This window comes from Lontra canadensis, unplaced genomic scaffold (genome assembly GCF_010015895.1).
Source record: "Lontra canadensis isolate GAN:19392208 unplaced genomic scaffold, GSC_riverotter_1.0 scaffold182, whole genome shotgun sequence".
Lineage (NCBI taxonomy): Eukaryota > Metazoa > Chordata > Mammalia > Carnivora > Mustelidae > Lontra > Lontra canadensis.
In genome coordinates, this window is record NW_022631176.1 from 1837696 (window position 1) to 1860789 (window position 23094).

General features: G+C 57.9%; 1 protein-coding gene across 2 annotated transcripts in view; it reads left to right on the forward strand.

Moving 5' to 3' along the window:
- ADGRD1 (adhesion G protein-coupled receptor D1) overlaps positions 1 to 23094 on the forward strand; it is a 122311-nt gene that overhangs the window by 41602 nt on the left and 57615 nt on the right. For both annotated transcript variants that reach the window (XM_032846893.1, XM_032846892.1), the window contains 2 exons: positions 842 to 917; positions 6635 to 6776. In XM_032846893.1, coding sequence (XP_032702784.1) covers positions 842 to 917; positions 6635 to 6776 — 218 coding nt within the window. The remainder of the gene's footprint in view (positions 1 to 841; positions 918 to 6634; positions 6777 to 23094) is intronic.

A 23094-nucleotide genomic window follows, 5' to 3' on the forward strand; every position in this document is an offset into this window, starting at 1 on the left:
GCTGGAAATCCTGGGCTCCAAGCCTGGTTCAGCCGCTTACTGGCTGTGACTGAACCTGCGTGCGTTATGGTCTCCTCGTCTGTAAAATGGGGACAATATTAGTACTAGACTCACAAAATCATTTTGAGAATTGAATGAGCCAAGCCCTTCTGCCTGGCACACCGTGAGAGTGATAGGATGCTCAATATTTTCCTGAAATTTTAACTTATTCCACAAATAACCCCGAGGAACTCTGGAAGACAGCTAACCACTTCCTCCCTCAAGCGTCCTCTGCTAATAGTGGAGGGACACAACATAAAAAATGATTCCTATTTCAACGTTGTCACATAGCAGAGGTGGAATGTAGCCAAAAGGCACAAAGGACACCTTCGTGATCACCGCCACTTGTAAATCCCGCATCTGCTGCCTCGCTCACGTGTTCGTGTGACTGCAAAGACTCCATATGCCAACAGCAAACAGGACACGCTCACCCAGACTGTGCAAAACTGGAGGCTGGCTCTGTGACCACTGCTGGAACGGGGACCTTCTGCCCACAGAAACTCTAGCGTTCCTGGCGAGTCAGGCTCTCCTCGGGAGCAGCAGCATCTGTGTATCTAGAGTCGGCTCAGGGGAGGATCAGGCAGTCATTGCCACGGTTAAATCCACAGCTGAAGGGTCACAGAGTTTCTACTCAGGCTCATGCAAAATTCCACCCCTGAGAGTCCCTCACTTTCTCCCCCCCCACCCGCCCCTGGATTTGGGTGTGAGGGCTGGCACTGTGCATTGCTGGGCAAGCGTGTTTGGCTGGGCGCTCTGCCACTGGCAGGCTGACAGGTGTCTGTGATCCTCTGCTTTTCCGCAGCCTGGACCACCATCGTGGGCCTTCTCTACCACAGGATGCATGATTACTTGGACAACATCCAGCCAGCCAAGACCAAGTGAGTGTCCCAGGTCCCAGGACAGGGAGAGGGCAGTGGGCGGCTGACCGCTCAAACACCCCTGCCTCCGGGTCAGCACAGGCATGCAGGACCAGAAGGGACTCACAATGCCAATGCCTGGGGCTTTGCTATTAGATCCAGAAAGGGGACACAGGACCTCAGATGCTGGGGGTTCAGTGGCACTGGGCATGTAGGCTGACAGTCCAGTAGTCAGGTGACCACAGCTGCCCGGTACTCCCTGTGCAGTGGTGGATGCGTGCCTTCACGGCCTGAGCTTTGGTTGCCACTTGTGGAAGTGGGGGACAACAGCACACACCTGTGTTAGTCAGGGCTGGTTGGGTGACTGGGCTTGGGTGGTGGGCGGGGAGGCTGGGTCCTCGGGGGATGAGGAAGGCTTCAGGCACGGCTGGACCCAGGAGCCCAGGGGAGGCCTCCTGCCCTGGTCGCTCTGTCTCCTGTCTGGGCCTTCCTCTGTGCTGGCTCTTTTCCAGGCAGGCCCCTCCCTAGGGGCATGGCTTTCTACCCCACGGCTTTGGGTCCTCAGGTCTCAGAAGGACAGCAGCTGCGGTCCCTAATGTGTGCATGGAAACTCAGGGAGGGCTGTGATTGGCCCGTTTGGGTCCTGTATCCATCCTGGCGCCCTCCAATCAATGGCCAGAGCGTCCTGCTCTGTCATTGGCCAGATCTGCTCACATGGCTCTGTGGAAATTCAGGGAAAGCTGTGATTGGCTCTTTTGGGTCATGTGCCTGTCATGGTGGCCGGACTGCCCTGTTCTCTTGCTGCCGGAGTCTCTTCACGTGGCCCTTTCGGCCTGGCGGTGGGTCAGCCCACCTAGACGCAGGGAGGAGCTTGTTCCTCGGAGGGCAGTGTCGGGGAGGCTCCGCTCCTCCTCTCATGGGGCCCCGCTCCCCTCCCCTGCACGTGCCCTCTCCTGGCCCTGGGGCGGGCGGCCGATGCTGGCGCTGCGGCCCGGTGTGCCGACCCCTCGGTGACCGGGAGCGGCCGCTGTTGGAGCCACCGCCGGACAAAGGATGCGGGACGAATACCGGGAACCGTGCCGCCCCCGCCGCCTGGATGTCCGCAGCCTTTGGGGAGACGGTGGGGTCGGGGACACGACAGCCCCGACTTGGCTGTAGACCCGGGGCCGCCGGTCCTGGGAAAGCCTAGGCGTTGGCCGGTTTCCTTACAGCTAGGGACGGGGACCGGCCCCTCGTGTGTGTGGTTTCTGGAGCTCCTCAGGAGACCTGTCAGAGCGGAGGCCCGTCGCCTTTCCTCAGAAAGATGCCTTCTCAGGTGTTTCGGGGATAGTTTCCAAATCCAAGATTACGAGGGAAAGCGGACTCCTCCTGCCCAGCTTACCGACCTGCAGCTCTCCCGCCCAGCGGTCAGGCTGAAGCTGACCTGTGGGAGGGATGCTTGAAATGTCTGTTTACCAGGCACGGCTGGGCCTGTCTGCGGCGGTCCGAGCGCAGGGAGAACCGGGTTCGTTTCACCCTCCCAGTCTCCCTTCCGCCTCCAGCTGGGAGAGGAAAGGGGAAGTGGAATTGCTGTTTACTGACCGCCACGTGTGCCCGCATTTTGGGACAATTCGCTGTGACCGAGTAGAATCGTAACTCTCGCCAGCTGCTGACAAACTTTTCCATAAAGGACCAGATAGTAAATATTTCGGCCTTTATGGGCCATAAGGCCTCTGTCACAACTAGTGAGTCTGCCGTGGAAGCCGGGAAGCAACCTCAGACGACCCGTGACGGAATGGGCATGGCTGTGTGCCCGTAGAACTTTACAGGACCAGGCAGCCCCACAGGCCCGCGTTTGGCACTCCTGCCACACACGCCGTTACGTCAGTGCCAGCTGCGGTGGATGGGGGGTGAGGCTGAGTTTGTCCTGCTTCCTGGAGTCAGAGGATGTGCTTGAAGCCTGGCGGATGGGACATTCTTCCGCCTCAGGGCCTTAACCTTACCTCCCTGCTGTCCTCACTGCCCCCAGGAGAGCACAGGGAGGACTCTCGGGAGCCGCAGATCCCGTGCTGTGTGATCCAGAAAACCGTGGTCAGCCCCTCTTGTCCCTGCAAGCTGTGGGCTCTGAGATTCGCACAGGCAGATCCTGGCCCCTCCCGGCCCTCTACCTGTTAGCATTGACACCTGGGGACCACTCGCACCCTCGTCAGCAGCAAATGCATGTCAGTTGGCTTCCTGAAGTCAAATTTTTTTGCCACGATGAGAACATATCTTTCCTGTGTGGAATCTTCAGCTTGGGTGGAATTTTAAGGGCAGCACCGAATGCAAAGGTGTCTTATTGTCAAAATTAACCTTGAAAAAAAAATCATCCAAATAGTTCATCAGGCACAGTCCCTGTATTTGTCGTGTTCTCTCCTGTGGCACCAGAGTGGGACAGAAGGTGACCACCAGTGTTGTAGTTAGCAGTGCAGAATTGGGTGCTGGGCGCCTGGCTCTGTCCTCCCCATGGCGCCCTTGTTGGTGGTGTGGGTGCTGGGCAATGCCTGGTGGTCGTTGGATGTGTGCTCCCTTCTAGAATAATGCTGATGACAGTACTGATGGGTGAGGCTGCTGTGAGCGCAATGTCAGCTGTTTAAACAAAGCTTGGTGCTCTTAACGTGACCTGTAAGTGCTTCCCCTTATCACCTCCCAAGATGATTGGACGTTCTCGCCATATTGACTGTAAAGTGATAGTCACATTCCACACGCAGTTCGGAGTAGATGGGTAGAGTAAGCAGAAAGCGCTCTGGTGATCCTGCTTGCGACACAGCGGAGTCCCTTCCCTTCATTATCAGGCACTGTGGCCTACAGACATGTATGGTTTTCGTAAGAATGAAGGGTGCTGTGGGATTGTAGTGTCCTCTCAATCCCCTTTTGGGGCGGGTTGGAGTCAGCACATGAGTTTAGTGTGTGAAGATGGGGGTGAGGCTGGGATGGGGTCTCCCATCTTCCCAGCCAAGCCCTGGGTGGGCCACTCCTGAGGACCCAGGCAGCCACTGCTGGAAGCAGAATCTGAGTGTCCACAGGTCCTGGGGGGACACTTAGCTGGTCCCTGCTGTGCCACCTGTGTGCAGATGGTCTCACCTGCCTAGTCACAATGAGGACTGCTAGGCTCTTAGTGTGAGCTGTGCCTGGCTAGCAGCCAGGACAGGCTTTTCCTTAGAGTGGGGCCAGGAATCCGAGCTGGGCAGGGAGTCTTGAGTCACCCAGTTCCACTATCCCACCGCAGATGGGGCCCCGGGCCCAGAGAGCAGATGGGACTTCCAGGCTGCCAGCCGGCAGAGGCAGGGCCGTGACTCGGGTCTCTGGGTTCCATGTCTTATTAACAGACACACGTGCTTCCGATGGAGAAGTTCCTGGAGGGTCTGGCAGCTGACAAGTGTCCACACTTGTTCTTTGTAGAGTAATGCCAACCAATCAATGCAGAAGGAAAGACAACATTGGAAAGACACCATCTTGGAGCCCTAAGTGTAGTTACTGATCAGGGCGAAAGTCATCAGTGGGTGTAGACACCACTGGGTGAGCGGTATTTGGAGAACAATCATTATTATTATTTTTTTAAGATTTTTATTTGACAGAGAGAGACAGCAAGAGAGGGAACACAAGCAGGGGGAGTGGAAGAGGGAGAAGAAGGCTTCCCGCTGAGCAGGGAGCTGAATGCGGGGCTTGAGGGGCCCATCCCAGGACTCTGGGACCATGACCTGAGCCGAAGGCAGATGCTTAATGACTGAGCCACCCAGGCACCCAGACAGAGTTATTGTTAAATTTACATAGTGAGCAGGGCACCTGGGAATAGAGATAACTAGCCCACACCACTTCAGCCAGCAGGTCACTTTCGATGTCAACAGTGGGATGTGATACCCTGTGTCCCCTGAGGTGACATGATGGGAAGGAGTGAATGTGGCCCATGGAGTGGTCCTGCCCCAGGTGCTCGGCCTGGAGCTCCTCCTGGGGACACAGCCCATCTATAGTAGGGGCCGTTTTGCAAACTGTGGCTGGTGCTGCTGTATGTCCGTGGCAGGAAGGAGAGAGAGCCGTGGGGACTATTCCAGAACTCAGGGGCCTGCGGGGATGTGCTCCTGAGCAGAGGCACTGTCCTCCTTGGGACCACGCTGAGCTCTGAGGCACAAGGCGGGGACCACGGAGGCGGTGTCAAGTTTGCGAGGGTGATGACTAGGCCGTGGTATGCTGGGGGCTGTCTTCAGGTTTGGAAGGTCCTTGCTAAAGTGTGGTGGGGGGGGGAGTGTCCTGCCGTGCTTCCTCGTGCTTCCTCTTCGGAAGGAAGAAGAGTGTGTGTGAGCCTGCCAGGTGCGGCAGACGTGAGAGAATGGTAGGGGGTGTGGATCTAGGTGAAGAGAAAGTGTTCATGGTCCTCTTTCTAGCAAATCGTCTGTAGGCTTGAGGTTCATTATTAGGTAAAAGTAGTCGAGGGAAGAAGAGTGTTGCACACGCAGCGCCCCGAGACGTGGGTGGGTGTTATGAAGACAAGCCGTGTGGGTGCAAACACAGGCAGGGAGCAGACTCCTCCAGCAGGCTTGGGGGAGTGGGTGGGGGACAGGCAAGGTCCCAATCAGACAAGACAGCAGCAGAGGGCTGGGTGGCCCAGCGGGGGCGGGGGGCGGGCAGTGACTCCGCATTGAGGGCCTTTGAGGGCAACTTCCCTAAATCGAAATTCACGCCAACGGACATATGCTGTGTTGGGCAGGGCTGACACTAAGGAGGCACCGAGGGTGCAACTTCGGATAGGTGCTCATTCCTGGAGTCATACAAGTGCCACATGTGTGTGCTGGGCCCTGAGTGTGGGCACCTCCTTAAATCCTGCACCACGGGCTTCTTATCTTGCTCCTGCCTTGGCTCGGAATATCACCTCGTAATTTAACCTCGTAACTCCATGAGACAAGTACCATATATATCAGGCAGGAGTCTTTGGATTGGGCTGTAAGTGTCCAAAAACATGGCTTAACCTGTCTCAAGTAAGAGGGTACTTGGATCATGGAAGCTGAAGGGCACACAGGTCGATTGGCTTCAGGAGCAGCTTGATCCAGCATCCAGATGACGTCACTCAGCTCTAGTTCTTCTCTTCCTTGGGTGGTGGCGGGGGGCTCGCTTCCCAGTTCATCTCTGCACTCATGTTTATAAGCCACTGCCAGGGCCTCCTCCTCCTGGGCAGACAAGTAGTAGAGAGAAGCGAGGGTCTCTGACCCAACATTTTCCCTCTGAATCTTGTTGCATCTCCTTGGATTTCCTGGATCATGCCCTCACCTCTGAACAGTCCCTGTGACCTGAGGGAGGCAGTGGACTGAGTGGTTGAGGCCTGGACAGCAGGGCTTACTCCTGAGCCGAGGTTGGAGTCAACAGCAGAGCACATAGTCTGGAGATGGGGAGGGAGGCAGCTGCCTGGAGGCAACTGAGGGCCTTTCTCCGGAGAACGAACCCCCATCAGACAGGGGAACCACAGGCACTCACTGCACTACCATCTCTCACACCGTTTTGTAAGCAGGGAGGTTGAAGTTCAGACGGGGTAAGTCACTTACCCCAAGTCACAGCGGCTTCCTGCCCTAGAGAGCAGCGCGGACCGAATGAGGCCAATCCAACTTCCATCCCAGGAAGATTTCAGAATCGAAAATTTCAGCCTTAACATTAAGTTCTCAGCGCAGGTGTTATGGCTGCGTGCCCTTCCCCTTTCCCCCTTTTGTAACGATTTCTCATTTATTTCCAAGGATTGCGGAGGCAGCAAATTACAAAAGGCACACGCTGTTTGCGGCCAGCTACCTGATTTCTCTGGAGGTGTCCCCGCCACCCGTGCTGTCCCAGAACCTGTCAGGCTCGCCGCTCGTCACGGTGCAGCTCAGGCACAGACTGGTGAGTTAACGTGGCCTCGCCGTCACTTGCGTTCTTTGGTCGTGCGTCGAGGACATCGTGGAGTCTCTGGGGCTGGAGAAAGTCTCATAGGACATGCGTGTTCCCTGGAGTTCCTCTCCAGGACATGGTTTTCGCACGGCAGTGGGACGAGGCTGACGTTGGAGAAAAAGGCTTCACAGGCGTGTGTGTGCGTGGCGTTTCTGGCTGGTGGTAAGTGTCCTTCTTGGCGGAGGGGTGCAGTGGGCAGCTGTCACTCGTCTTGATGGTTGCCCTTAGCAGCATGTAGTGCTCTGTCCTCCGTGAAGCATGCTCTGGGGCCAAGGGTGGGCCATTTCTCCGTTGTCCTGAGGGGTGAGTTCCTGGTCCTGCCAGGTCATCACTGGAATTCTGTCCACATTTGCTTTGTCGTTGTCCGCGGGTAAAAATGACAAGTGTCCGGGGACATGGATGTGCTCTGTCCTTCCAACAACACCCAGCTTCTCCCGTGCCAGGATATGTCCCCAGATACAGTGTTGATTCAACACCCAAACAGGCTTTTCAAGGCCTTTCTTTAAGAACTCACTGTGGTTTGGGTCATTTGGAGTCACGCTAAAGACATTTCCCTCCAGGATTTTTGACTTTGTTCTACTCCATCTTGTCCCACCTCATTCCACCAGCAGTAACTGAAGACCTACTGTGTGCCGGCCACTGTGTTCTGGGCCCCTCTCATCTGTCCACATGGAAGGGTATTTTCATTCCCTCTGTCTGCACAGCCCTTTCCCACCCACCTGCACACAGTCCTGGCCTCAGAATGCCCCGGCACCCAGACTCTCTCTTTTTAAAAAATTAAAAAAAAAATCACAAAACATGTAAACAGTTTTAAATTGTGGTAAAATATACATAACGTAAGGTTTGCCATCTTAACCATGTGTAAGTGTGCAGTCCTGTGTCACAAAGCACATTCATACCTCTGTCCGTCCCTGGACTCGGTCATCTTCCCAAACTGCTGCTCTGCCCGCAGCCCCCGCACCCACTGTCTGCTCTCTGTCACCCCGAAGCTGACTGCTCTGGGGAACTCACTCAAGTGGGACCCTCCAGTGCTTATCCTTGTGCTTCTGGCTTATATCCCTCGGCGCCACGTCCTTGGGGTCCATCCAGGTGGTAGCACGTGTCAGGATTGCCTCCTTGGAAGGCTGAGTAATGTCCCGTTCTCATGCACATAAAATATGCCCTTTCTGGGCCCATCTGCCCATCTGTGGACACTGGGCTGCTCCCCCTACTGTCCGCAAGGCTGCCTGGTGTGCGCTCTCTCTCCCAGGCCCTGCTTTCAGTCCTGTGGGTGTGTGCCCAGCGGCGGCGCTGCCGGGTCACAGTCCTAGAGCGACACTGGGCCCCCTCCCTCTTCACACAGAAGCCACCCTTCTGACTGCAAAAACGTTCTCGGAAGGCCCAGAGATCTCTGGCCCACCAAGTGTCCTGTCTCCAACGTGTAGACACATTGGGCTCCATTGACACCCATGTCTCTCAGCCCCCTGTCCCCACCTCTCTGGTTCCCAGGACATGTTCCTCTTGGGGGGCCACCCCTGTACCCCGCAGCATCTCCTCCTCTAACTGCCTGAGCAGGTGTCCCAGTAATGTGACCGCATAACTGTTTACTTCTCTGAATTCATGGAAATTCTGAGATGTCAATGTCACCAAATACTGATGTCACTGAGGACCCAAACGCACAGCGGCCTTGGCATGAAGCCCCTGTTCGCGCAGCTTTCCCATCTCCAGGTGCCCCGCAGGCCGAGTTTCCCCCAGGCCTATCCATCTTCTGGGCTCCCAGTTCCCACCCCGGTTATCACCGGGTCTGAATCCAGAGCCTGAACTCCCTTTGTGTTGGAACCTTGGGGCCATCCTGGGTGCCTGTCTGTAGGCACCACGCACGACCCACTGTGACCCCTGGTCCAGAGCCCTCATTCTTCTCAGTTCTGCTGGGCCAGGAGCTTCCTGACCACGCCCCCTGCTTTAGCACCTCCACTTCCAGAAGCTCGGACCAGGTGACCCCGCTCACCCACGGAGTCTTCCAATTTCCCCAAAGAAGAGTCTCAACTCTGAGCCTCAGGAGCCAATCTCTGGGCGAGCTTTCCCCCCAGCCTTCCGTGGGAGCCCCTCCCTCCAGCCAGGTTGGAGCGCTGGCTGGCTGTGTCAGGGAGCGCCCTCTCCCTGTCTCCCGACCCCCGTGAGCGCCCCTCTGTGCTCCCAGCGCCACGATGGGTGACTGTGTGGCCCTACCGTGTCGCTGGCCCATGGGTTCTTGAGCGGCTGCCCTGGGCCCATTTGGGACCCCCGAGGCCTTCCTGGTGGTGCGTGGCAGTGAGCTTGGGTGCAGGGCGGCGCTCGGCAGCTGCAGCTGGGTGAAAGCCGGAGGCCCCGGGGAGCAGCCTTGTCCTCGAGCTGTGCTGGCGTCTGTGTGCGGTCGTGCGTTTTTTCCATGGCGGGATGCTCGCCCCTGGGCCAGAGGTCCTCGCTGGCCACCACCGTGTGGCAGGGTGGCCTCAGAGGCCGTGGAGTTTGGTCTGGTGCGAGGTCGAGATGTGTTGGTGCTTCTGTGTTGAGGGCATTACCCTGTGGCCCGGCCAGAGTGCGAGTCTCTAGTCAAGTGTATGTAAACGTAGAGAAACCTTCTTTTGAGAGACTCTGGAACCTTCGTGTGTTTGAGGTTGAGGCAGGGCAGGGCGGCGGGCTCGGAGGCTCGGGTGTGTGGTGACCGGGAGGCCCTTCCAGAGCTGGATTGGGAGGAGAGCAGCGTGGAAATGTTGGTGCCGTGAGCGTCTACAGTGTGGAACCCTCATGGGGGAGCATGAAGGTGTGTCAGTCCTGTGGGAAGCTCATCTATGGACATGTCCAGTTGTGCTCCACAGATCTCGGCTCTGTGACATTGGCCGAGCGAGCAGCCTCTGTGTGTCTCCAGCTCGTGAGGTGCGAGAGCAAACACGGGGCTGACAACCCGCACCCATGGGGCCGGTGAGCTTTCTTGTCTGCCACCGGACTTCCGTGCAGACACAGAAGCCAGTCTTGGCTAACGTTAGCAGAGGGACTTTTCCGGAGGGACAGCTCGTAGCTCGTGGGGTAGGGGTGGGGGACTCAGCCCAGAGGCCCTGCGCTGGGTTTGTCACTTTGGCCCGTGAGGTGAGCCGGTGCGGGCCGTGCTCTGTGTCGGTGTCCGCAGGAGGGGGAGCGAGAGGCTGTGGCCCAAAGGTGGCCGGGAAGCAGGTGTCCCTCCCCCAGGGGCACACATGTGGTGTAGTGTCAGTCCGGGAGGCCCATGCACAGCGCTAGTGCCTGTGTGCACTTGGCCACTGCCCTCTCCGAATGCAGAGACGTGCCTGTGCATGTTGTGGAACACACTCTTGGAGCGTGACAGAGTCCAGTGTCCAGTGAGCAAAGCTTCCAGTGTCTTAAAAACAAGGACGAGCGTTTTTCCGAGGCCAGGTGAGGACCCTGCCCAGGACGGCGATCTGCACCGACGAGAGCGTACAGGAGGAACGTGGAACACGGACCCGCGTGTGCTTCCGTGGTGTCAGCGGTGACAGATCACAGTGACTGAGGACGTTCCAGAAAATGACACACTTGACCTTGTGCTTTTAGCACCTGCAGATTTGCCGGCTTCGGAGGGATGGGCACTCGTGAGGTTTTTACTCTTATCTTCAGTTTGACGAGCTTCTCGCTGGCTCTTTGCTCACGGCGCAGAGGGACCGCGTGTGCCCGTGGCAGAGACAGGGCCCTGCTCTGAAGGTGGGGAGCCCCCCGACCGCAGCTGCAGCATCGCCTCCTGGGGTGGGGGGCGCGCAGGCACAGGGCCCGGCAGTGGGAACCTCGACGGTTTCCTCTGCTAGGAGCCGCCAGACTCCCCTCCGAGGGTCAGAGACACCCCAGGCTCATGGACAGAGGCGGTGTCCCTGAGCCTGGGGCTCCAGGCACCTTTAGGATCTGGGACCTCCCGGCACGCGGCCGTGAGCGTGAGAACGTGGCGCTGGGCCTGGCTCAGTCCCTCCATCAGCGGCGCGGGATTTGGCTTCTTCGGGGTTTGCCGCAACTTGGGATCTGGGGAAGAGAAGCCATAGGCCTGGCTTTCCAGTGACATCTCCGCCTTTGTGGTGTCGGCAGCCAATTCACATTCGCCTTTAACCTCGTCAGGCGAAATGTTCCTGTGTGTCCGGCCAGTACTTGCCCCTCATAAGCTCTATTTTGTCCAGAGCTTCGTGTTTGAAGTGGCTTTAAGTGTACAGAAAAATTGCCGACAGCGGAGTTCGTGGGGACCTAATGCTGCTGTTTTAAAGTAATCACGGAAGCCTGGAAACAGGCGGGGATGTTCCCGCGCTGCAGACGGGCTTCGGATGGCCTCAGTTTGCCTGCTTACGGCTTTTTTCTGTGGAGGATCTGGCTCTCGAGAGCTCCTCCAGCCCGTGGTGGATCTTCTGTTTGTCTTTGTGACCCGCTTGCTTTGCGGCATTGCCTCGCTTTGGGACAGTCTGATGTCTTCTCGGGATTAGGTTGCATCTTTGACAAGGAAGCCGCAGAAGTAAAACCAGACCATTACTATGTCTCCTGAGGCCGTATCAGTTTCCCGCGGCGTCCGTAATGGGGGGCTGAGAGCGTGGGGGTGTTTGCTCCTCCTGGGTCTGGAGGCGCGGGGTCCCAGTCTAGGTGCCACACAGGTCCCATCCCCAGTGGTGGGCTGGCCCCTCCCCAGCCGCAACCCCCCCACCCCCGGGCTGCAGGCACCGTCTTCCCTCCACGTCCTCAGGGATCCTGCCCCGTGCATGTGTGTCTGCGTCCCGCTCCGCTCTCCACGGGGACTCAGTCCTGTGGGACAGGCCGGTCTGGGGAACCCCGCTTCACCTGTCCCCCTGCATACACAGTCACATCCATGGTATGGGGGCCGGAGTGGGGGCCAGTTCAGCCCGTGACACAGGCAGCACAAGTCGCCGTTCTTTCTGGTGATGGTCACTGTCCCTGCTTGGCCGAGGTGGGGCCTGCCGGGTTGTCCCCTGTGAACTTACCGTTTCCTTTGCAGATTCCGAGTCTCCTGTGGAGGAGAACACAAAACCCCACAGCTCCTCGGTCTTACTGTATTTTCAGCATGAATTTCCTCTTCTGTTGGTGGTCACTGCCTGCACGTGAGCATCGCGCTGTTGGCCTGGAGACGATGTTCCATGTCTGTCCTCGCTTCTCCATTTGTTCCGTGGTGTTTGTTCAAAGGCCAGCCTGCTATTTCTGTGCTCAGTTACTTATTTATATCAACGTGAGTCACGGATACTTATTTTATTCCATAGGTTGTAATCCAGTACTACTGTACCGAGTTTCGTTTCCCAGATTATCCCAGCATCGACCACTCGGAGCTTTTTCCAGTGGCTCCTGGGTCCCTTAGCACTGCCGTCCTTGCGTGAGTCCTTCCTTTCTGGCAGGAGACGTATCATCCAGGCTCATGCGAGCCACCATTTCTCCGGGGAGCCCTGGGTCATCTTGCTGGGGAGAGGGGTTTACAGACCAGGGTCCAGGTGCTGCGTGTGGTCGGCTCTGCTGGGCTGTCACTGCTTCTCTGTCCTCCGGGCGGACAGGGCTGGGAAGTGCATGAACGCACGTAAAAAGCAGACTTACGCCGTGTGTCCTTCCTTACCCTGAGACCCAGGGGTCGTCTGAGAGCCAGGGTCAGCTTGAGAATTAGACGTCTGGCTCTCATTAGTCGGGGGTTTTCCGTGTTTGTGTACATCGTTTTACAAAGGCAGCTGGCCGGGCTTCCTCCCTTCTGAGTGGCCTTGTGATTCCTGGTGATGAAAAGAGAGTCACTGGGGTCTGTTCGTGCGATACCATGGGTGTGGCCCCATCTTGGTGACTGACTCGTTTGGGGGTTTGTGGAGGTAACACTGCCCGTCCGAAGGTGGGGTGAACACTGGCAGGAGCTTGGGGGTGTGCCCGCCCTGCTCCATCTGTTCCCCTGGGCTTTCGGCGCACCCCCACCGGTGGCCTGGTCATAAGCAGCCCCCTGAGCTTCTGGCTCACCCTTCTGTGTTTCTTTTGTGCCAGTGAGCAGACCCGTTTGTTCTCTGCCTGCTCCTCCGGCTCCCAGCAAGGGCAGTTAGACGGCCTTCGGCATGTCGTGGGAAGTCGTGGAAATCAGCCGGTTCGCAGAATCTTCCACGGTTTCTCACGGCTGCAGGGTACTCTACTGCACGGCTTTGCTCAGTTGTCGTCGCTCGGTTCTGCTCTTCTGCTGCGTATGGGCGGCTATGCTGTTCCCGGCATTTCGCAGTTACACACACTTTGTCGATTTGGTGCTGTCGATGACCGTGTGCACCTGCCCCTTCCTTTGGGGTGTGGCACGGGCCCCTCGCCAGCAGGCCCTCCCAGGCCTGCTTCTTTGCTCCCTCGTTGTGGCCCCCTGGCAGCGTTCGGGGGCAGCAGAGTGACAGACTACAGGGAGAAGGCGAAGACGATGTGTCTCCACAATGAGTGAACTCTGGGAATGATTGCTCCCGGCCCCGTTCTGTCCCCTCCTGCTCTCTTGAGATGCGTGAATGTGTGTAATTCACCGTTGAAGACCTGGCACTGTGAGCTGCCAGCCACAGGTGCTGAGGAAGGAATCTTATAGCTTCACTGTCTCTCCATGGTTTGGAGAGCAGGGAAGCCTAGAATTGGCCACCCCCAAGGGAGAGCGCATTCCTGCCAGAGAGGCCAGGCAGCAGTGGGGGCACATGGCTCTGCTGAGCTGTGTGGGCCTGGGTTCCGTGTCACCTGGGTCCTGGTGGACATCGGTGGGCTGTGGCTTTGGGGGAGGCTGAAGTCCCCTGGGGCACCATTTAGGCTTCTAGACTCAAGACACTAATGAGACAGTATTTGGAGAGGCATCTCTTTGTTCTAGAAGGCTGGGGGCAGGGGCCCATGATGGTTGTCATGACGGCTGTCATTGGCCCTTGACATTTTCTTGCCACGGTAGCATCGGGAAGGGTCCAGAAGACGGTGTGAGCACGGAGCAGGGGACAGCTTCCCTCAGACACTTCCCACAACGCCATAGCGTCCAGCGCCCTGAGGCTGCCGCTCAGGTCTGGTGCCCTGGGGGGTAGCCGGGGGTGGGGGTTTGGTAGGAGTCTGCCTTTGTGTCTGCTGTGATGTGAGAAGGTGCCAGTTTCAAAACCAGAGAAAAAGAGAGAGTGGATTAAAATGCAGTCCCTGTTTTAATGGTTGGTTTCTATAGTTATTTTTAAAAAGAGAAAGGTTTTGAGCAAAGAATCCCGTCTTGGGGAGAGGCAGAGAGGAATTTTTATCATACCCAAAGAGGATGCTAATTGAGGCTTATCCTCACCAAGCTGTTCTCTAGGGTTTTGGGGCTTTTTCTTTTGAAGGTTGCCTTTGTGTTTTGCAGGATGTTTTTGGAGGCAGGCTTTTTTGAAATAAAATGATTCGTCTGATGGGAAGCATTTTTCGAGGAGGTCTTCGCCTGCAGGCGAAGCTCAGAGGAGACACAGGGCACAGGGTGCGCACAGGCTGTTTCCCCGACTCTGCGGGGAAGCGTGGTGTTGAGGAGGTTGCATGCTCATTCCGATGTGGGCCCAGGGCTGAGGTGCAGAGTGCAGTGTGGACTTGGAGGGCTCTGCAAGGGGTGGTGGTGGCAGCCCCGGCCTGGCCTGTCTGGGATGTCCCTTGGAGGGCAGCTTGCTAACCCCCCTCCCCCATCCACGGCGCTCAGTCCATTACCCCCATGCCTTGGGGCACTGTTGGTTACTCTGGATGGTCCCACTGCTAAGGACGCCTGTGAGCCCAGGCTGCGTTCTGACCCTGGGCTCCAGAGCGCACAGTGGGGATGCAGGTGGAAAGGGCATGCTTGGGTGGGGTGCTCTCTTGTCTCGGGCCACCACAGCCTTCCAGGGTCCTCCAGGGGTTGACGGGTTTTGTTAGGCCTTCCTTTCTGAGCCTGGCTGGAGTCTTACCCTGCAGAGTGTTGCTCTGCTGTCTGTGGGGCGCACACCTGTGTCTCATCCATCAGGCCTGACCAGCGCTGGGAGCGGTGTCCACAGTGGCCCCCAAGTGACACTGAGCCCTCTGGTGCTTCTGGCTCTGTGAGCAGAAGAGGCTCTGACGTGCGCAGGTGCATGGCCGAGTCTGAGCTTTGGCCTCTGGAATGTGCTTGTCCTCGGGGCACTGATCTCCCAACTCAGACAGCTCCGCCTCTTTCGTGTCCCGTCGTGTCGACGAAATTTGTCTTGTCAGTGCTCCTGCCGCGGTGCTGTTCCTCTGGGCTGTTCTGCGCACTCCAGGCGGGGAACGGCCTCCCTGGCCTCTGCCACAGCACCCCATCCCCAGCCGAGGTGGCTCACCTGGGGTTCCTGGGGTCCCCTGCAGCGAGAGCTGGTCGCCTCCGCCGTGCTGCATCACTGCCCACCATAGTCCCGTAGCTCCGTGCTGTTGTCCAGGGTCTGGCCCTTTCCGGGTTTGGGCTGTGAAAGAGTCTTCTCTCCTTCTTCACTTGTAACATCCAAACCAGACGTAAGTCACGTGCACCAAGTGGGTCAATTTCCCTGCGGGCATGGACCCTCCACAGCCTGCAGCTCTCACTTCTCTAGGATTTGTTGTGAGCGAGAAAAATGCTCCAGTGTTTTTTTATGGTCACTCTTTGGTACATTAAGGACCTAGAATATTCCTACCCTGCAGACTGTGGTGGAAACTGAGGTGCCCACATACAGTTATTTGAAAAAATATGGCACAAACACTCAGGTACATGCATACAGGCACACACACGCACGTGCATACATGCACAGAGGGGCACACACAAGCAGGCACACATAGACACACGCGTGTACATAGCCCAGCATCACTGAAATCCCAGCAGCCAGCGACAACCAGTGTTCACATTTGACATTTAACATATCTTCCTGCAGCAGATACACGTGTGCGCTCCACACATAGTTTATTCTCCGCGGGCAGCGCGCTCCATGCCCTGTTGGGCCCGCAATTTTTCATTTAACATGTGTATGTTTCTGTGCTGAGAACTGAACACCGTAAGTTATTTTCATGGCTGCGCTACAGTCTCTCTATCACTGTTCTGTGGCTGTGCACTATTGCGTGTTTTCGTTATCATAAACAACACCACAAAGAGCCATCGTGCGCCTGTTCAATTATCACTTTAGGAGACCATCCTAGAGCTGCTCCGTCGACGTCTACACATTGTTCTCCCGCTTCACAGTCTACTGTGGACAGACGTTTCAGGCAGACGGTGTTTCCTGAGTTCTAGAACCACGTGTTGGAGCTGGAGTTCACACTCTCCAGACCAGGCTTCTCAGTCCCCACGGTTTTGAAAGTAGACATGTTAGGGACGTACAGCACATGCATGAGTGTGCGGCACGGCAACATTTCCCACGGTGAACGCACCTGTGAGATCGCCCCCACCCCATCCGTCGGACGTGGGAGGGACGACAGCGCTCCTCCAGGACCGTGTGCCTTCTGGTGACTGTGCATGCGCCTTCCGTTTGGTGCCAACCCAGGAATGGAGCTGCTGGGTCCTAGAGCACACATGTATTCAAGCTGAGTAGGTAATGCCAGGCTGGTTCCCAGAATGGATGCTGTCTGTTTATTCTGCTGCGAGTACCCACTGTCCTAACTGCCACAGCTTTCCACCAGGCCCTGCTGCCTGCTCAGGGCCCTGGCTCTGTTCTTCCAGGCTGCCTGGGCCCTTTTGGGTAAGATACCCATTTTAACATTTGATGCCCATTGCAAACTGCCTTTCAGGAGGCTGTAATGACTTGTGCTGTCCCCAGAGGGGCTTGCTGGCACCCGTGTCCCCCCATGGCTGCAAACTGGCGGACACAAAGTTGCATCACACGGGTGTCGTTTTAATTTTCAGTTTTATTTTTTACATCGTTTGTTTCCTTACTGGCTCCTAAGTCCTCTTTGCCTGCGGCATCATCTACCACCTTCACATCTTACTCCATCTTGGCCGTGTGCGAGTCAGATTGCTTCTGTTGTCAGCGGGTCCATGACAAGTGTGCGCTGATTTCCCGTTGCTGCCATAAGTTACCATGGGGTGAGTGGTTTCAAACAACATGGCCTTCTGATCCTGCAGGCAGGAGCTCGGGCCTCCGAGGTCAGTCTCATGGGTCCGTGCTCCTCCTGGAGGCCCCAGAGGAAAATCTCTTTCCTTGCCTCTTGCTGCTCCTGGAGGTGCCGCGTTCCTTCACTTGTCCCCCTTTCTGCATCCAGAGCTGGTGGCAGAGCATCGTCAAAGCTCTCTTCCTGACCGCACTTCCGTAGTCATGCCTGCGTCTCCGACGCGACCTTCCTGTCTCCCTCTGGAAGGACCCTCATGGGTCATCCAGGGTAACCTCCCCACCTCCAGGTCTTTAACCGAAGCCCATCCACAAAGTCTCCTTTGCTGTGTAAAGAACATACTTGGGTCCTGGGTATGTCTGGGGGACGGGTGCTGGTTTGGGTGCAACAGATGTCAAGAAGCCCCTTGTGGACCGTGCTGTCGTAGTCCTCAAAGGACTGCTGAGTGTGCACAGCCACCGCAGCAGGGGGGCGCCGTCCCTCTGGAGAGTCTCTGCATCCGGCCCTCTCCACTCTGACTGATGTGATGGGACACGGGGATGGGCAAGTGCTTGTAGCATGTTATGACCCCTCCCCCGAGGCTGGGCCCGATGGGGACACTGTTCAGTTGTACGTCAGGGCTGGGGCACACTATCGTCCTACACTCCGAGGAACAAGTAGTCTGCCCTCTTCTGTGGGACAGCAGAGCTCTCTTCCCTGGCTTGCATGGCCACTCGTCGCGGCTGCTGGAGAACTCGACACTGCCGCTGCAGTGTGTCACCGTGAAGCGAAGGAGAAGCAGAGGACAGCCGTCTCCAAGCCCAGCCCTTGAGCAAGCCAGAGTCTGCTGAGCACAGGGCGTCTGTTGTGTCAGGAGAAGCTGGTGATCATGTGGCTCAGGGGCAGGGGCCATGTGTCCCAAACATTGTCCTACCTGCTGCCATCCTCCTATGATGCATGGGGCCCAGGGACGAGCCAGACACGCTCGTTGCCCGAGCTGTTCTGCCCGCCCCTGTGCAGGAGGGCCAGGCAAGGCCTCATTCTGCCGCAGCACGTGCAGTCGGCGCCCCGCTGCTCTTGGAGCAGGTGGCTGCAGTGTGTGTCCGCTGGTCCTGTCGCCGCACAGCACAGCGACGTTGGGTCCAGGCCTCCGATGGCAGAGCCAGCGAGCACTCTCGACTGTCGTTCCCCTGGGGCCTGGCTTCATTTCTTCCAGGATCTGAGCCTGCCAGGCCTGGTGGGTGTCGTGGGGTCCCTGGAGACTGTGGAGCAGGGCTGCTCTGACCTGTCCCTGGTGACGCACTACACAGCCTAACACATAAGCCATGCCATCACACACATGTGCTCTGTGGTTCTCCCCCACCCCCCGGCCGTTCCCAGGCTCCCACCTCTCAGTCATTCCCGCCGTGGGCTGCGCTCTAACGGGTTGGGTCTTTGGCAATCACCAGCCTTCCTGGGTCACTAGCCTTGAGCCCCTCCCCTCCAGGTGCAAGAGGCCAACAGTTTCATGGGGCCTCAGGGCATTTCTGGCCATCCTGCCGTGACCTTTGCCGGGAGGGACGGGGGTGAGGGGGCTCTATGGGCCATGTGCAAACTGCCACAGCAGCCGCGTACGGATGGTTTCGCTCCATCCTTCTGCCCACCCGGGACGTATGTGTCGTCGAGGGATGCCGCTTCCTGTGCGGGCGGTCACTCTCCTGCCCCTGTAAGTGCAGATGTGCTCATAGCAGCCCATGACACTCTGCCATGCCTGAGGTCCGTAAGGCTGTCCCTGTGAGAGGGGGTGCCCGCCTGGGTCCTCACTGCGCACAGAAGCCGCTCTCAACAGGACACCGGGTGGGGCTGCTGTGGGGTGAGTCCCCCGGGCCGAGTCTAGATGGAGCTGATTTTCGGTTTTGTGAGGCGGGGGCTGGGGGTGGTGTCTGGGAGGCACAGGTTTCCGGAGCCGGCCATCCCCTCGGCTGATGTTGTCATGGTTGCCGGCGTGGTGACAGCTGCTCCTCGCTCGTGCAGCAGAGGCTGACTGAGCCCACATCTGTGCGGTGTGCAGTGTTTCAGGCTCTGGGGTTAGAGAGGGCGGGACAGATTGTCCCTCTGTGCCCTCTCCTCCCCACGGGGACAGCAGGCTTCCTGAGCTCTTAGGAGGTTGGCCCGGACTCCTGGAATCCTCTCTGGTCTCATCGGGGCATCCAGGCGGGCTGATCCTGCCTCAGCGAATGGGGCCTGGAGCCGCCTCTTGGCACAGGCTGGAGGTGTATGGTGCGGGGAGCCCGTAGGCGGCTGTGGTCCTGGCATGGGGACAAACTGCACCGTCCTCTGTGGCTGCATCCATGGCAGCTGTACCTGCTGGGGAGATGGCAGACGGCAGCCTTCGCTAGGCAGGTGAGGCCTGGGGGGACACATGGTGTCATGTGGCACTAAAGAAAGTTCTGGGTGTGCTGAGGACCTAGGACATGGGTACCCTTGGGTCTGCACCGAGCTCGTGATGGGACGGAGCCCACCATCTGCTGGCTCTGCTGCCCGGTGTCGCTGAGCAAGAAGTCATGGCGGTCTGGCTGCTGGACTTTGGCTACTGTCCTAGGTCACTCTCGTGACCTGCCTCCCCCATGGACACTGCTGTCTGTCTTCTGAACTACAGCACCGCCTGCCAACTGCGCTCCCATTTCCGGTTTGTCCCGCTACACAGAGCGTCCAGAGTGTTGCCCGTGGAGCCCGTCACTGTTGCTCTAGTATGCAGCCCCTCTACTGCTTGCCCTGCATTTCCAGGGACTCACAGAACTAGCTGCCCCTTCCTCTGCCGCAGCTCCCCCAAAGTGGCAGCACTGCCTCCTGGAGGAGCACATCAGGTCCTCTGCCTCTCTGCTGGGGACCCTGCCCTGTCGGGTGAAGAGAAACCCCTCCCCAGTGTGCCCGTCTCAGCCCCCCTGTGCCACCCTCCTCGTCCACCCCTGCCGCAGCCGCAGGGCCTGTGCACCGCTGTTCCCTCTGCCTGGAGCGCCCCCCGCTCCCGCTCCTGCTGCTCCCAGTGGCCCCCGTCTCAGTTTGCCGTCACTCCTGGACTGGGTGGGCATCGCTGCGGTGTCCCATTTCTGGTGGCAACACGTGCCTCATGTGGTCATGTTGTTAGGGTTCGTCTTTTCCCGTAGCCTCCACGCTGGGCGCATTCTCACTTCTCAGGCTGCGCACAGTGCGGGGTGCTCAGGAGGCCTTGAGGACGGGGACATGTTGCTGGGAAAGACAGTGCCGTCTTCCAGGTGACACAGCCAGGTATGGGGGCTGCAGGACGGAAGGCGCGGGGTCGCGGCCAGACCTGTGACCCTCCGAAGCTCTGAGTTCGTGTGTCGGTGGGACGCGCCTGTCTGTGGAGTAAAGTCCCGCCTCACCTGTGTCTCAAACCTGCTCAGCTTTGGGGCCCCTGTGCCCCGTCCCCGGCAGATTTCGCTGCGCCAGGCCTGAGCCTTCCTGCAGGAGGCGCAGAGGCCGTGCTCGTGGCTGCCCCAACACGACCCGCCTTCGGGCGTTCAGAGACTCCGGATTAGAAACTGCAACAGCCCATCGCTTAAGCAGCGTGTCACTGCTATTATGTTTTGAAAAACCATAATTTTTTAAAACAGATTTATTGTAGGGAGAGAGAGACCAAGAGCGTATGTGAACGGGGAGAGGGGCAGATGCAGAGAACCTCCAGCAGATGCCCGCTGAGCTGGGCTCAAGCTCACGGCCCCGAGACCATGACCTCAGCAGAGACCAAGAGTCAGACACTCAGCCGACTGAGCCCCCCAGGGGCCCTTGAAGAAGCTGTATCAGAACAGTGTTGAGAGAAGTCAGAGAAAAGAACACACTCATTTCCCACACACCTGTCAATCCCTCACACAGGCATGTGCGTGTTACGTGTCAGGGTTACAACCCAGGGGAAATGTCTGTGCTCCCAGCTCACTGTTTTCTGCACACCCGGGCGAGGCAGGGTGGCCGTGGGGAGGTCTGCTTGCATCAGCCGGCGCAGGGAGGAGCTGCGATGCCGTTAAGAAACTCATTCCCCTTCTTTTTGTTTTTGTTTTGTTTTTAAGATTTTATGTATTTATTTGTGTGTGAGAGAGCGGGAACACAAGCTAGAGGAGTGGGAGAGGGAGAAGCAAACTCTCCACTGAGCAGGGAGCCCGAAGCGGGGCTCGATCCCAGGATCCCAGGATCCCAGGATCACGACCTGAGTTGAAGGCAGATGCCTCACCGACGCAGCCACCCAGTCGCACCGACTCATGCCCCTCCTTGTTTACTGGCCTCAGCAAAGCTCATGCGGCTTTACAGATCGGCCACGTCAGGGGTGCAGGACCGCTGCTGGCTGCCCCCGGCTGGTTGGGACCCCCACCACGTCTTCATGGCAGCTCGTGCGTGCAGCCCCAGCTGGGCCCCGACTCCTCTGTTTTAATCTTTAAGCCTCTTGGAAACGTGTCCCCAAGCTCTTGCCGATGGGCTGAAGTGACTTGGCACCTTGCCTGAGGGCTCACACGCACACCAGGCTCTCAGGACGGCCGGTGGGCGGTGGGCGCCCAGACCTGGCGGGTGGGGGTCTCTCCCCTCCCGTCTGTCTTCTGACTGCTGGGTGTTTGTCTTCTTATTTGTCATCTCAGAGTGGTGTAGTGGTTGATGGAGAGCTCATGTGTTTTCTAAACTAGAGCTGATAAATTTTCTCCATTTTTTTAAGAGAATCAAGACCTTTTTTTAAATATGCAATTTTTAAAAAATTTTGAACTTTGTTCAGGCCACGCTGTACACGTGTGGGGATGGCTCGGCCGGCTGGCTGCGTGAGTGTGGTTCTTGCAGATTCCCTGAGACGTTTGCCTGGAAGGGGATACAAAGTCATCCAGGAGTGGAGCTTTTGGGGGAGGTTTGGAGGAAGGTGCTCATCCCCTCATGGCAAGCATGGCGGGAAAGGTTGGCAGGGGGATGCCTGGCAGGACAGCCATCAGACAGAGGCAGAGGAGCACAGGTCAGCTCAAGGCCCCAGTGGGGATGAGCCTGGCCACCCAGGAGGGTACGCATCACTTGCACTCATTCCCCACCCCGTGGTCCTGTTGCAAACAGCAGCGGGGGCACTTCCCTGCGTCTGGTGCCAGCCAGAGCTGCCCATGAGGGCAGGAGCACCACTGCGGCCACCCAGGACTAAGACCACGCAGCAGAGAGGCTGGGCCTGCCCTCCTGGGGCGGCTCTGGAAGTGGCCCATAGGTGACACATGTGGGCACTTAGGACCCTGTGGGACATGCTCCTGCCTGGTCTGAGTCCCAGGTGACCAAGAGGACCCACCTTCTTCTACTCTGATGAGAGCCTTTCCCGATCCTTGACATTGGCACCAGGAGAAAACTGGACATCGTAGGGGTTCCCCAGCTCGCTGACCAGCCACCTTGAGCGCATGTACATCTTGTCTCCCAGTCTGCCCATTTTCCCGAGGGGCTGCTTGTATGTGAAATTTTCTGATTTCTACGTATATGCCATAGACACTCACGAAGGGGATGTGGCCGGCGGCAGGAGTTGGGTGGGGCATGCACCGGGGCCAAGTGCGCAGGATGGGGTGGGGGACCCGTGCTTGGGGAAAGGGGAGGTTGAGGCACGGTCATCGGAAGAGCAGTGGTCCCCTTCAGGTCCCCTGGGATAGGCACTGCGCCTGGAGCTCTGAGTCCCCAGGGGGTCCAGAGTTGGCCAGGTGGAAGCTCGGAGGTGGCACAGCCGCCCTGCGGGGAGCCCCCACCCCCAGGGGCCGGCACAACAAAGTATCCGCTTTGTTATCTCTCGGAGCCAGGCAGGAGCAAGTCAAACCAGCCTGCACACAGGGTCTCCATATGCGCACAGGGTCTCCGTAGAAGCAGGCCGGCCTCTTGAGCAGTTGTCGGCTGCGAGGGCTGAGGCCACGGTCGCGGAGTAGATCAAGGAAAGCGGTGTTCTCGCTCCTAGCGGACCCCAGCCCGGGACGCTCGGCACATCCCGCCCTGGCAGCCCGCTGCTTGGTGTGGCTTTTCCCCAAGCATGCTCCCCGCGAACACTGACGCGCCGAGCCCTCCACACCACCCCAGGGAGCATCTGGGCACGGGGAGGAGCACTTGCTTAGCAGAAGGCTGGCTTTCCCCTGGGGCCCAAAGATGGTTCCTTTCACATCATGACTTTGTTGCATACGGTTTGTAATTGGGAGATTTCACATAAAAACCAGGATTCTGTCCGTTTTCTCCCTTGGAAGATGGAGGATCTGAAGGGGGCCCAGAGTGACGCACATCCGAGCTGCCAGCC